The sequence below is a fragment of the Fragaria vesca genome, linkage group LG3 (genome assembly GCF_000184155.1).
Source record: "Fragaria vesca subsp. vesca linkage group LG3, FraVesHawaii_1.0, whole genome shotgun sequence".
Taxonomy (NCBI): Eukaryota; Viridiplantae; Streptophyta; class Magnoliopsida; order Rosales; family Rosaceae; genus Fragaria; species Fragaria vesca.
This window is the reverse complement of record NC_020493.1, coordinates 17,262,752-17,278,260: the sequence shown is the minus strand read 5'-3', so window position 1 is coordinate 17,278,260 and position 15,509 is coordinate 17,262,752. Positions and strand designations below refer to the sequence as shown.

The 15,509-nt window shown below is 38.4% G+C and overlaps 2 protein-coding genes across 2 annotated transcripts; both read right to left on the bottom strand.

Moving 5' to 3' along the window:
• Nucleotides 1-4,028: 4,028 nt before the first annotated feature.
• Nucleotides 4,029-6,163, bottom strand: LOC101301275. Its single transcript, XM_004294473.1, has 4 exons — nt 6,055-6,163; nt 5,694-5,746; nt 5,211-5,479; nt 4,029-5,123 (listed from the first exon to the last, which is right to left on the bottom strand). Exons 2-4 carry the CDS (start codon nt 5,716-5,718, stop codon nt 4,305-4,307), a joined length of 1,113 nt encoding a protein of 370 aa, XP_004294521.1. The 5' UTR covers nt 5,719-5,746; nt 6,055-6,163; the 3' UTR covers nt 4,029-4,304.
• Nucleotides 6,164-8,622: 2,459 nt separating this feature from the next.
• LOC101308070 lies at nt 8,623-11,160 on the bottom strand. Its single transcript, XM_004295853.1, has 4 exons — nt 11,133-11,160; nt 10,586-10,938; nt 9,727-10,484; nt 8,623-9,355 (listed from the first exon to the last, which is right to left on the bottom strand). Exons 1-4 carry the CDS (start codon nt 11,158-11,160, stop codon nt 8,623-8,625), a joined length of 1,872 nt encoding a protein of 623 aa, XP_004295901.1.
• Nucleotides 11,161-15,509: the final 4,349 nt, after the last annotated feature.

The following is a 15,509-nucleotide window of genomic DNA, read 5'->3' as shown; positions in this document are numbered from 1 at the left end:
TAAGCTGCAGTCTCTTCATTTGTGATTCCGCCTTCAGAAGTGAGAGCATATCTAGGAGGAGCTACCTCTGAGCCATCAAAAAATCCAAATAATCCATTTCCAGCAAGAGTAGATTGGACCTGAAGACTCCATTTAATGAAATTTCTTTCTCCAAGACGCATTGTAATGATGCTCAACAAGGAGTGAACATCGGAATGAGAAAGGCTTGGAATGGTAGTAGTGGTAGCAGGAGTACTTTGAGAAGCCATTTGATAACTTTCTATCAACAATGCCACTGATGTTTGCAAAACAAAGCTCAGATCTCGTCGAGAAAGCTCTAACCCAGCTTCGATGAAGATTCAAGCCTCAAAATCAAAACGCAGCACAGCGAGAGCTAGATCTGAACACACAAACAAAGAAGACGATCAGAGACGAGTGCGGAAGCATGTATTACAGGTCTTGGATCTTTGGCTGCTCTGATACCATGATAGCCATGGCATCAGATTTGAGCTAGGGTTTGAAGGAAATGAGTTAGTTTTGAGAGAGAAACGAACTAAGAGGAATATCAGAATGAAGAATTCTTCTATTCACAAAAGCTTGGTTACGAAGTAGAGAAAATCTTACGTGCGACAGCCGTGCCACGTGTCTTGTGCGACCGGTGTGCGACCGGTGTGCGACACGTATTTTTTTTTTTTTCGGTCAGCTCTTCTTCTTCCTTCCTCTCTCTTCTTCGGCGAAACCGGATCCCCTCCGATCAAAACATAGCAGGTCCCTCTGCCCAGCCGCCGCCTGAAACCTGGAACCCCTACCGCCGCCGTCGAGCCGCGCCTCCACCAACCTGTGCAAATCACGCCTCCACCAAGAGAGAGGAAGGAAGAAGAAGAAGAGGAGTTGTGAAAAATCTTCGCCGGAGAGGATCGGTTTCGCCGGAGAAGAGAGAGGAAGGAAGAAGAAGAGCTGACGAAAAAAAAATAAAAACACGTATCGCACGTAAGATTTTCTCTACAAAGTAAGGAAAGTCTCCAGCTATTTATACAAAGAGATAAGGTAACAAACTAACTGAAAGCAATAGCTGGAATTGGCTATAACAAAACCCACGTGACATGCTCTCATTTGTAGCTTCTAGAATCTGTAACTAACAGCTGGTCAACATATGTTACTGCATAGTCAACAGCCAGTGTCCGGGTGTGACACGAGGAGAGCTGTTTATTTGATCAAATGGATACACGAGGAGAGCTTTTCACACCAGGTTAGATATCTGGATGAACATGGATAATGCAGTTATGATCGACTTTTTGCAGTTATGATATATATTTTCCAGTTGTTAGAACTTTGGAAAGTCCAGTTGGAAGTGCAGCAGCTGAAACTGAGTTTACCGTATTGTTAGAGGATCAAGAGATACCGAATTCACAGTTGGAACTTCTAAGCAATGAATTCTGGTATTCTGTCAACGGTGTGTACAAAGGGTATTTGTTATCATTTTTACATTTGTCATATTATAGAGAAATGTAGCTTGAAATTGGGTATTTTGGAGATCAAAGAATTGCACTTGTCCCACTTGTTTGCTTATGAAGTCCCCTCAATTTCAAATTTAGCAATAATCCTCGGTATGTTTGGTTCTCTCATTTTGGTAATTTTCTGTCCGCAATGTGGTTGGCTGAGACCTTCTAATTAAAGTTAATTAAAGTTGTGTTCTTTCAGTTTCTGAAACTTGACTTGTTTCTGAAGATGATGGAGGGAGAGATATCATGGATAGAGGAAGAGGAAGAGGTTTGTTCACCATAATCAGTCGTAGCTATGATTTGATTTAATAATTTATTAAATGCATGAGTTCCTCTGATTTCTGAGTCCTTGATGTTTTGTTTTTTGTTGAAACTAGGAGATTGAGTTCATTATTATAAGAGTTGCTAGGACTGAAGACCACTAAGTGCTGATGAATGGAGTGGATTTGTGTTTGTTTGCGTATATATATGATCAAGTAATGCTTAACTTAGTGTTATGATCTGTGATTCCTGGTTGTTGTCAAAAATACCGGTAGGAGTATATATATCAAGTTCACTGATTTAATTTTCGTTTGAGACATTGGATTGTAAGAGTTTGTATGACATCTTCTTCGCCTTGCGGCTGGTATGCTTAGATAGATTCAGGCATTCAGCCATGTATGATTGATAGTTAATTTGCTGATTCTGTTGATGTTTTTCTGTTTGAAAAGGTATAAAGCCTGCAAGTTTGAAGCTGAAAATAGCTGCTTGAGTAGGCAAAATATTACACTAACCGAATGAAAACCCCTAGTGTTGGGCGGCCCTAAATCCCAAAACGCTAAAACCTGATCAAACCCTAGTGAGTAATGACCCAATCCTACACTTATACAAGCAGCATGTCACACCTATGGATCAGCAGAGAATCCACCACTTCCAGAATGTCTGATACAGGTACAAAGATGAGATTGTTGCAGTGTAGCCTCGCCTCTAGAGGTACACTGTGCCTCTCCCCAGCAAATTCAGTACAAATTTACAATCTGGAAAAGTGGCCTTGTTGGCCTCAGGAGATGCTATGACAACATAGGCATGAGGCTCCTTGAAGTCTTCCATCACCCGTCCAGGAACCCTGCACAATTAGCGTTCTTCATATGCTTCTTCATGTTCTGCTCCAAGTCATCCCAGCACTTGGGATACCTTCTTTTCCCTCCTGGCTTCTGTTAACTCTGCATCAAAATTGTTGAACTTCTGCAAGTCTCACTCCTGCAAAGCTTTCTTTGTACTTGTTAGTCAATCATTGCCCTCTTTCATAACAACTTCAATACTGTACTCACACCGGTCCACAAAAGCCGTGGCGTAACAAAAACACACCACAGTGCCCAGCTGCTTCTCAGGAGTCTAGCCATGTATCTTTGTTCAATGCATTTCCTCAGCAAGCGAGCAAGTTTAGACAACTCAGAAACTTGAAGATTGTTTTTTTTTTTTTTTGGTAAACTTGAAGATGAAAATCTTGAAACATGTCTTTTGGTCTAACTCAACCCACCTTAAGAAAGTGAAATGAATTGATTGAAGTCATTGAACCAACTTATGTGCTGAATGTGAAATGTGATGAGTACGTATCCTCTTTGGTTCTTCCCTTGCAGGTTTTCAATACTGCCATTAATTGCTGGTTTTACAGTATTCTGCTTGCTTCTTTATTTCTTACTGGTGTGTTTTTGGCTTCTTTGTTTTGGCTGATTTTTCCGCGTTTTTAAAAGCTCAGCAGAATTTACTATAGCGGTATCATGTCCAGAATTTGAATAAATGCTTGAATCTGTTAATCTTATGTTTATACTATTAGACCTGCATATGTAATTGATGATAGCCAATTAGCAGGCTGCACGTGTGTCCCGTGGACCAGATCACCAAAAGATCAGATTCATCACTGTAAAAGGTACTCAAGAATTGATATCTCTGCCTTATGAGGATGACATGATGGTTCACATATTCGTTTCAAGGTTTTCTGTATGGTTCTTTACTGTTGAATAATGAAATGTGGTTGCAATGGATGTCAGAAAAATAATAAAGCTATGAAGTTTTTGTGGATAGCACTGTATGTTCACCTCAATTCTTTGCAACCATACACCTAATTTTTCTATTTACTAATAGTGTAATACACTGACCAGATTATACTGCATTAATTTTTCTATTTACTATAGTGCTTAAATGGCTTCTTTATATATGCCTGAACTGCATTACTTACCCTTACTTATCTGGTATGACAAGAGTAGATTAAAAATTCTTCCTTTACTTTGCAATGTGGTTTTAAAGTGACCCTCGTTTCCATCTTTTTCTTCCAGAATTTCTGTTAAATGTAGGAAATTTTACTCATGAATTCCTAGATGTTAATTATAAAAGGAACTGTCATATGACTCATGTATATGGAATTATGGATGTCTTTGACAATTCCTTTTTGTTGAAACTAGGAGACTGAGTACTTCTCTCTTGTATAGTTGCTAGGATTGAGTCAATTGTGCTTTTGAATTCTTAATGTCAAAAGAAATCATATATGGTTGACAGAATGGACTCAATGGAGCGTATAAATGTGCCTGCATAAATTGTAGAAAAAGCACTGGTATTATACATCAACTTCACTGGGATGAAACTTCATATATGTATTAGCTTGCTTATAAATGCAGATTATTTGGGAGACCAACATTTTTGTTGAAAAGCTTCATTAACAAGACCCAACTTGATAAAACTCTGCTCAGTCTATTGAACTAGTTAGGTTAAGCTCTAAATCCCCAAGTCCCAACACTCAAACCAAATCATATATATCAGATGACAGGTGTAATCCGCATCTATGGACTATGGACCAGCACTTCCGAAACGTCTAACTAAGGCAAGAGAATGAGAAAGTGAAGATGTGGCCTCCAGAGGTTTATGAACCTGGACAGTAACTTCCTTTGCCTCATGGCTTCTCAGGGAAATATATTCATGAGGCTCCCTGAACCACCCAGTCAGATACCCTGCGCAATATGCGTTCTCATTTTGTTGAATGTGCTTCTCCTGGATCTTGGCCAAGTCAGACAACTCCTCTCTGATCTGTTTTATCTCTGTTCCGAACTTGTTAAGCCTCTTAGTCAGTTCGATCTTCTCAGCCTCCTGCACCTTCTTGCCGAGTTCCCACTTAGCCCGGGACTTGAACAAGTCCTCTCGAACCTCATTTAGCTCTGCTTCCAAGATTCTCAGCTCGTTCATAGCTGTGTAAAGCTCCTTCTTCCCTGATTCCAACTCATCCCAGGACTTGTATAAGTCTTTTTGAACCTCTTTCAGCTGTATTCGCAGATTTTTCTGATCATTCAAGGCTGTGTCTCGCTCCTTCAAAGCTTGGTTGTATTTCCAAGTGGAGTCCTGGTGCTCTTTTGTCAAAATTGTAGTCAGTTCTATCTTCTCAGCTTCCCAACCCTCTTTCGCTTTAGTAAGCCTCTCAGCCAAAGCTATCCTCTCAGCATGCCAGACCTTCTTTCCTAATTCCAAGTTTTTTTGCATCTCCTTTAGCTCTGCTCCAATGGTATTCAAGTTTGCTAATGCTAAGTCTCGCTGCTTCAATGCTTGGTTGTACTTGCTAATCAAGCCATCACACTCATTGGTCGTAGTTTCACCCCTCAACTCCTGAGAGCCAACCTGTAGGCAGGAATCAACACAAGCTCAGATGCATCCAGACAGCAACCAATAGTACCAAATAAAATGCAAAACTACCTCAATTAGTACCTGATCCAGTTCTTTCTTTAGATTCTTGATTTGATTTTCATAGCTTGCCAAGGCTGTATGCTGGTCTAAGATTATATTGTTAAGCTCTTTGTTTTGAGCCTCACTCTCCTCAAGTTCTTTCTCAAGATCTTTGTTTCGAGCTTCACTTTTCTCAAGCTGTTTTCTTAAATCTTTCTTTTGTTCATGAGATTTTAACAGCGCTTTTTGCTGCTCATTGAGCAAATTCTCAACCTGGCTACGTAGGTCCAATAAAACTTCATGAAATTTCCCTAGTAAAAGCCATGAAGTTTTGTAAATAAAACAGAACAAAAGGAAGTTGAATAAAGCTAGCTGCTTGAGAAATGTACTACAAGTAAAATGCAAGCAGAAATTCGATTGGTAAACTTGGCCTCCTTTTCAAGCTCAAAAGGTAACAAATTAGGGCGTCCAATTGAAGCAGAGTTAGAAATCTTGAGCTTTAATTAAAACAAATCTCAAACTCACCAAAATGATGTTCTCCTGGAACCATTGGAACCTTCAGGGAGGACAATGAAAACCTACAAAACTAAAAATCAGTCCAACCTCTTAAAAGCAACTACACAAGGAATTAAGCTACCACACAGTATAGATACAAGGATAAAGACTGAAACTTTTTACTGTTCTGAGCCTTTAAAAGACAGATCCAGAAACCCAGTTGTTCATTTTCCTATTTTCTGAGTTATAAACGTATAATTGGCAAACCAAACACAAAAATCCACCATACAGGTGACCTTTTAGCACAAAAAACATATTAATCTGCAAAACTAGAAAGAAGTGGCATTTCTCAGATAGCTTACCAGGAAAAACAAGGGCAAAGTAGCCTTACCTTGAGCGTTTTTGTAAATCAAAAGATGGGTAGTTTCCACTTTCAAGGTCTGAACTTTGTGCTTGTCTTGGTTTTGTCTGCTCTTCAATATTTGGAGAATGACACTGTGGTGATGCCAGGAGAATCTAATTTGGAGTGGTCCTCTCCTTTCCATTTCATTTGATGATTTGATGTTGTGGGACCATTGTTAATGACAGCAGGAAGCTACAGAGACCAGAGTAGCACGAAATTCGCACGTGCCATCTGGATTAACATCTTCAAGTTTCGTCTTTCTGGATGCTTCTTCTTTTATTTCAACTCAGCAGTGTTTGGTTGCAATGACTGTTGAGAAATATGGGGCAGTTATTGAGGTTTTACTCTTTTACTGTACAAAGGTGCAATGAAGCTTCAACCTTTAGGCTTTAGTAACTTGAAATTTTCGCTGAATTAAAAACTGAATCTGTACAAGTGTTATGAGATGTGGATTTAGTTATTGAAAGGATTCATCTATGTATGCTTAAACTTACTGCAATTTTCCACTGATCTGTTTCAGAAGAACAGATTGGAAATTCTTCATTTACTTAATTTGCAATGAACTTGTGTTACTCATTGGCCACTGGTAACAACATCAAGTTCACTGATGCAGTTTCCTTATCCATGAACGGATTGCAAGATTTATAAATGCTGAATCGGAATGGACAATCGATTGGTCTGTTTCAACATTTTACATTTGTACGATGAAAATGTAAACATTTGGCCATTTTCTATAAGTCTATAATATTTGGGAGCAAACAAACACACAGAAGATGAAAGCCCTCCCACACCAATAGTATCCTCCACATTAAGCTTACAGTGTCTCCCCAATTTAGAACAATAGCCTGCAGACATTGAAACTGGGTTCTTGTTCACACCCAAATTATTCGACCCAAGTGCTCTATTGAACTAACAGAATTACAAATATGTCATTTTCAATCAACTAAAATTAAGAAGAGCAATTGCAGCATTCGAAAAAGTACCCTAGGCTGAAACTAGTTGTTTGTTCAAGGATGATCCTTGCTGATTACATCTTAATGCATAAAGCATAATCGACTGACACTGAACAAAAATTGCAGGCCGCAAAATTCAATTAACCCCTAGCTACCAGTGAAAATACAAAATCACAAGCACCATATCAGCAATTATGGATCATCAGCATTAGTTAGGATTAGAGATATGCAACTGCCAGAGGTGCATATGTGCACCCAAAGAGTTTGTTCGCGATTTCTGGCCCTCATGACATGCGAGCACACAATGAGGACATGAGGTTTCTGAAACCTGTGGGAGTCTCTGCAATAGCCATAGGCATTCCCCTATTACTTGGAAAAAAAAGAAAGTAGATTGACTGACACAAGCAATCAAATAGTATAAAATTGTGACTAACAACAAAACAACGTCAAATGCTTTTCAGTTTATGTACATGAACAATAAGAAAACAAGTCATCAGTTGCATTTCATCTGTCGAAGCAGATAAAAGAAAAGAAAATAATCTGAGTTCGCCAACGAACAGCAGGAAAGCTTCCTTGGAATTACAACAGCCTTTGCAGAAGTTATATAGGAAACATCAAAGCACATAGTTTACAAATCGGGATACCATTAATTCTGAATCATAACCGAAGTGTCTACTACATAAGGCGGCAGATGCAGTCTCCTGATGAAACGGAAAGATATTGATCAAGAAGAGACCGCCATCAGATCAATGCAGAAAACTGAAAACGAGAACAAGATAACAGGCTCTTTAATTTTGGCAGGAGAACAAGATAACCAAAAGGCCTATTAGAAAGAAGGCAGCCAGAACAAGCAAAACCACTACTCCCTACCCCAAGCAGCTTGTCTTGAGATCTCTTACCCTGCATATCATATGGAAAAGCAAGCCATATAAGCTGCCATAGACCAATGTTTCAGCGGACTTATCAAAATTCACATTTAACCGACAGCTTCAACAAGCATAAAGTCTAGCAGAATGATAACCCTGCAGGTTTCACTACAATGTTAATAGCCAAATACCAAAGGACTTAGCAAGGTATAAGCAATTTGTCAGAACAGCTATATAAAAGCTTGAATATATGATAACACACTACGTTTCTGAAACATCCAACTTCACTGACGATTTATTTTATTCTTGAAATCTTTAAAATTCCCCAACTGTTTTGAATATTTTATAGCATTAATAACATAGTTTGTTATTAACTCCAAGGTTCTGTAATGCTGTTCAGTTCAGCAAGACTCATACACACAGATAAGTTGTACTAAAAAGCAACAAATTGAACTCACTGGTCAACGAAAACTGTTGCCCACATGATTTTTCTGGCTAAACCTCGGACAAGAGAACTCATCTCTAATCAAAAATTAAATCCCAGCTAAAATTCTGATTCACCACATCTTCAAGTCTAATGAGCCGGCGACTGTATTCCATAATTACTTATATGTACAGTATTAAGGATGCCTGATTAAAACATGCAATACCAGATCACATTTTCCTAGAGAACATCAACCTCCAGAGTCCAGAGTAAAGCTTAAATATAAAGTTGTAGCAGAGAATTGTAACTGGATTTATATGATCTTTGAAGTAGAGTTATAGTACCTTTTCACCACCTCTCCCTTTGAAACATCATGGAGCGAAACAAAGGATGGACAGTAACCAAGTTGAATCAATGGCAATGTAGTCGAAGTTATTCTAGCTTCCCTGAAACTCTTTTCTTCTTTATTATAACAAACTATAACCCAAGGATCATCATCGTTGAACATCAGGATTTCCCCATTACTCAAAAGAATAATAGGTTCACAACAAACAAAGCTAAGTTCCTTTGGAAAGAAGTTTTCAATAACAAGACTTCTAGTCCAAGACTCTTGGATACCATAATCCTTCATAACCCACATGTCAAATCTGCTAGAATCATCAGAAAACACAGATAAAATGAGACAATCTCCTAACACTCCCAACTTCAAACTATCTGTATACTGCTTCTCTATCAGTCCAAAGTTGCCAGGAGGGGGTATTCGTTGAAACTCTTCTCTTTCAAAGTCGAAAGAATGTATAAACTTACTGCTCTTACCCCAAAACGAAACCCAATGAAGAGCTCCATGCAAAATAGCATCAAATGGTGCCTTGAGAATACTCCCGCACTTGGGAACAATTCCAATGCTTCTCCAAACTCCTGTCCCCATAGTGTATACCTCAGCCCGACGGTAGATGTCACATGAGCTCGAAGAATCCTCATTACAAAATCGCGGTGTGATCACAGGATGAGACATTCGCAATAACTTGCACTGATTGATCTTAATGCTGAAACCAAGTCCAACAAAACCATGGCAATGTCCACCATATGGAATGGTGATAAACTCACCCAAATGGGGTTGCACACATAGCAGCAGCCATCTCTTTCAGGTCCAGACAAACAAAGCACACCATTGCATGAATTCCACAACCTAAATTTAGAAATGGGTAGGCTATTATCTGGAGAGAACTTTAATTTCTCAAGCCAATATTCAGAAAAGTCAGAACTAGGACATTTGTCTATCTGGGTGAAATCAAGTTCCCTTGAAGGCCCTTCAGGGGGATATGTATGGATCAAGATCCCAATGGGTGATCTTGAATGGTGGAGATGAGCAAAACGAGAGTCAGAGATTAACGCATGCCATGCTTTGCAAACGCACCTGCAGTTGAAGAGGGACTTGACTGAGAGCCTTGAGAGAATATCCATGACCAATGCCTGAGAAAGTTGTTGAAATTTGCAAGTACCTTTGGGTTGCCATTCTTCTCCTCGCTCTTTGTTGCTGGTCGAGTGTATATTACTGACGCTTTTCCTTGAAGTCACAGGGTACTCTGCTATTTGATCAGCCTTCCACACCTCAACCTTAGTAAGCCTCTCAGCCAGTGCTTTACTCTCAGCTTCCCAAACCTCCTTCACCTTAGTACGCCTCTCAAGTAGTTTTACCTTCTCAGCATCCCACACCTGCTTTGCCTTAGTATGTGTTTCTGCCAGCGCTAACCTCTCAGATTCCAACACCTTCTTTGCCTTAGTATGTGTTTCTGCCTGCCCTAACCTCTCAGATTCCCACATCTCCTTTTCCTTAGTATGCATCTCAGCCAGTCCTTTCCTCTCAGCATCCCAAACCTCCTTCGCCTTAGTAAGCCTCTCAGTTAGTGCTATCTTCTCAGCATCCCACAATTCCTTTGCCTTGTTAAGCTTTTCAACCAGTGATATCCTCTCAGTCTCCAACACCTTCTTGCCTGATTCCAAGTCTTCTTGCGCCTCCTTTAGCTCTGCTCCAATGGTGTTCAACTTCACCAAGGCCAAGTCTCGCTCCTTCAAAGCTTGGTTGTGCTCTCTAATCAAGCTATCATGCTCTTTGGTCATAGTTTCTATCCTTGACTCATGTTGGTGCACAAGAGTAGTGGCGTCAGAGGCAACCTGTAGGAAGCAATTAACTTAGATCAACTGCATTTGACATGAATCTCAATTCTTAAACATCAAACAATAATATCAAACAAAATGCAACCCAAGTCAAGTACCTGATCAAGTTCTCTCTTTAGATCCTCAGTATGAGCTTTACTCTGAGCAAGATCACTTTTAAGATGGTTCAATTGATCTTCATAGCTTGACAAGGTTGAACGTTGTTGTAAGACCACATTACTAAGCTCTTTATTTTGTGCTTCACTCTTCTTAAGCTCTTGGTTGAGCAGTTCTTTTTGGTTTTCATTCTGCTCAAGTTCATTCACAAGCTCTGTGTTTCGAGCTTCACTCTGCTCAAGCTCTTTCCTAAGATCTTTATTCTCTTCCTTAGATTTTAACAGATCTCTGTCCAGCTCCGAGACCAACTTCTCAACATTATCTTCTAGTTCCAGTACACATTGATACAATTTCCCTATGTAACAACATGAAATCAAAATCAACGAAGCTAGAACATAAATTAAATCGAAGAAATAAAGATTAATTAAAGCTAAATATGAACGAAAATAATATTCCGAGGCCCATTTTTATAGCCTCAGAGAAATCAATCTGGACATCAAGTAAACGTTAAATCAGATTTTGTAATTATAAGAGTTAACTCTGACTAACCAGAAAGCGGTTCTCCTGAAGCTAACATTGCAACCCTGAAAGGGAAAAGAACAAGACCCAAGATTCAAGATCAGTCCAAACTCTTCAAAGAAACTAAACAAGGCAATATGGTAAGATAATGAGATAAAGAGAATGACTTCGTATATATTTGAGCTTCTAAAAAAACAACCAAAACATCACACACAAAATTTCACAATGCAAGTCATTTCTGCAGCAAAAGAAACAGCATAAAGTACCGAATGAAAATGGGGTTTCATGAATTACTCACCAGACAAAACAAGGGGAAAGATCCCTGCTTGAGCGATCTTCAAAACATGGGGTTTCAAGGTCTGATCTTTCAGTTGTTTAGATCAAGGGTTGAGTGAGTGGTGGCAGCCACAAACACACATTTGAAGTTGTGAATGTGATGGGATTGTTTGGTCTTCTTTCAAATGCTTTGGGAGACAAAACAGTGGACCTTTGTTTTTATGGGGCATTGATGTTGCATTCAATGCACTTCCAGAACCACTGAGAAATCAAGTCAATTTGGTAATGGCCTGGAAATTTCATTTCTTTTTGTTTCGTTTGAAGTCTTCCATCTTCAGCCAGCACGTTCAATACAGAGGTTGATAGAGACCCAATAAATTTTGACAGTACCCTGCACTCCTAGCCTGCAGTGCACCCTTTTTGTCACATCTCAACCGTCACTTTTGCATTCAAGTATATAGATATAATTTATTTTATTTTAAAAATATATATATGACTGTACACATATGTTTTTTCCTTCAGAAATATATAAGGGTAGAATATTGTATAGTTCTTGTGGTTTGAAGTTAACATATGTTCAGTCTTTGTAGTTTTATTTTAATCTGAATGGTTCTTAAAGTCACGATTTTTTATCCAAATGACTATTCTGTCAATTTTCTTAGTTAAATTGCTGACATGGCCGTTAAAAATTACAATATCTTTAACGGAAAAAATTAAAAGAAAGACTATTTGGATGAAAAATCGTGACTTTAAGGACCATTCAGATTAAAATAAAACCACAAGGACTGAACAGATGTCGATTTCAAACCACAAAAACTAAATAAATTTCAATTCAAAATATAATGTATTTTAACTTAGAATAAAACCAAAAATCATGTATAAGAACATAATTATATTTTGCCAACGAGGTTTTACTCAGTTGGTAAGGACGGACTTGTGGTGGAGACTTCATCCAAGTAAGTACTCTTTCATGATTAATGTTGCAAGTTTGCCCCGACGATAATGGTGTAGTCTAATTAAGCTCTCACCTAAACTTTTTGTAATCAAATATAAAATTGAAATATTATGAAATTACTAGTTATCATGTTATAAAATAAAAAATAAAAAAAAACTTTTATACATATTTGTTTTTACAAGGAAATTAGTATGGGCAAGGAAGTAGGGTTTCCCCATAACCTAAAGAATACGGTGCCGTACGTGATTCTGATTTTTAAAGACGGTGCCGTCACTGAATTCAGGTTAAAATCTTCTATATAAGCTCGAGTTTTCCCCAAAATCCACACCATTCATATATAATCTCTGTCTCTTATTGTTTAAGGGGTGTTTTCTTTTGGCCACTTCTCTCTGTCTTCTTAGGGTTCCAGGATGGCCGACAACAATCCCGTCAATCCGTACAGCGATCGTGATCGGGATCGGGATCGCGATCGCTCCCCAGACTACTCTCCCAGCCACTCCTATCGAGTTCGAAGCAGAAGCCCCTCTCCCCTCAGACGAAGGTTAATTGGACTTTTCATATGAAAGGATAATAATCAAAGGACGTTAAACTTGTTTATCCTTTTTCGTGGTTGCGAGTTGAACTAATTTAACTCTTATGGATTGCAGGAGTACTTACAATCTTGACAGGATTCTTGGTGAGTCTGAGTTTTCTCATCACTGTAGTTATATTAGAATAACCGATTACAGTTGCATTTTTTTTTTATTGTACATTTGTACGTGGTTGCATTGGACCAGCTTGTTCCTAAGCCTGGCCAGTTTCTTCTCCACTATTCTTACTTTAGTCCTGTGTTCATGTCATGGTGTTTTCTTAGAAAAATTGCATGAGAATATATGTAGCCAACAAGTGACACTTGGGCTATGGATAAGTGAGCTGAGACAGAACTTCAACCAATCTGAAGCTCAAAGGAGAGAACTTTGGAATAGGTTCCAGGATAGTGAAGCTCAAAGAAAAAGCCTGGAGAAGGAACTTAAGCGGCGAGAGGATCAAATTAAAGATCTCAAGAGAAAACTTGAGCAGGAAAAGATCGAGCGTGCGAGCAAGTTGTTGACTTGATACGAAGGATAAGAATGACTACAGAAATTCAAGCATAGTAAAATTATTGGTTTTGCTTTTTCTTCAGATAATTTTGTAATTGGAACATTTTCAATTTATAGATGGTAATCCTACTCCTTGTTAGCACGTACAGTATACCATTCATAAGTTACATGGTGATATTAGGAAGTGTGAAATTTTGTGAAGTTCATATATAAAATATGTGTCACATAATCATTCAAAATTATTCACAACGTACATGCACGAGCGCAGCCAGCCCAGTCTTAACTGGGACTGGGCTGGAGCTCAGGTGAGATTGAAGCCCAGAAAAAATACCACCTCTTATATAAAAATAAATAAATACAAGAGACGTCGTCGTTTTGAGCGCGTCTACCCTAGATTTCTCATCACTCGTTCCTCTCATTCTCAATCTCTCGGACATGTCACACCCAAATATATACTACTAGAAAAAGGTTCTAAGGTGACGAAATATTTTTAATTCGTCATCTAAGAGAACACTTTAGTGACGAAACCGGTCTCATCACCTCAGTGACAATTTTCGTCGTCTAAGTAAGGTAAGGTTATTTCGTCACTATTTTCGTCACCTTAGAGCTAACTTAGGTGACGAAAGTACATTTCATCATGTAAGTGATAGGTTAGGTGACGAAATATATTTTCGTCACCAAAGTTTTGAGCACTTAGGTGACGAAAATACATTTCGTCATGTAAGTGTTGACACAAAAAAAAATCACCGTTTCAAAAAAATTATATGGTGATCAATTTATGGGTATTCCAAAATAAATGGAAAAGAAGTTAGCTGTTTTGACTAAGTTCAAACAGAAAGCATACTCCTCATTCAAAGTTTGTTAGCATTGAAATATTCCAAACGTTAAAACAAGCGAGGATATATATTGCTATTCAAATTTGATATGCAATTGAAGATAAAAATTCACGTCCTACATATGTGGAAGAATAAGTTTGAATATTAACAAAAGCCTCAGAGGTCAAAGAAGAAGATAGAGATACTGTTATAATCTTTCCGATTCAAATGGATAAAGGATCAACCTCAGTTTGAATTTGAATTGATAGCTATCTCCATCAAACTAACCTGCTGTGCCTATAAAAAGGCAAGTTCTCTGTAACGAAAGTAGGCAGAAAAGAAGAACGAGAAGAGAACAAGAGGAGGAAGAGAAGAGAACAGAAGAGACGAAGAAGAGCAGAAGAAAGAGCAGAAGAAGAGAAGAGAAGAGAAGCTGCGAGGCAACAAGAAGATAGTTGTAACACCCTGACCCAGGTGTTAAAAATATAAACGAATAAAATAAATAAGGAAATCCTAATTCGAAAATGAGATAGGATCTCATGATCAAACAAAACGACAAACGTTTTTGTTGTGTTTGGAACCTAAAATTTATTTTGTTAATTTGCGGCTGCACCCAAAACTTGATCGGGCTGCCTACATACCTTTTAAAAGGATCAAGCCACTCGTAGTTCAGCATTTTAGTCTACTTCTCTACCTTCTCTAACCACATCACATTTACCACCATAAGTCCAAAATCAAACCATACTTATGCAAATCATCAAACATGCATTCTTTCACCTTATCAAACATGCATTCTTTCACCTTGAACCCAAGTTTACTAAACATTCTAACTAGATTTACTATGGACACCCATTAGATATATTATGGACACCCATTCAACTAAATCCAATCCCAAATCCATACATAACACTCCAATATCCACTTCAAATTGATACGACCATGTCCTCAAAACTACTAAGGACACCCAAATCCTCTTTTACCGTTTTCTACATACTTTTCTCAAACTGTCCAACTCTTGCATTTACTCGCTTTCTCCAACCCCTTTAAAGTCGATTGAGCTACCATGACCCAATTCCACTCCAAACACCAATTCAACTTCAAATGGAATTTAATCATAGTATCCGAAATTACTCTCTACACCCAAACTTGAAACAAATGATCTTCTTCAACTTTCCTATAATCTAACATCCAATCTTCCCCGACTTTAAAGCAAACATGTAACAACACCAACATCAGCTCAACCACTTTGTCAGACAAGCCTCAACTCAACTTCAGCAAATAA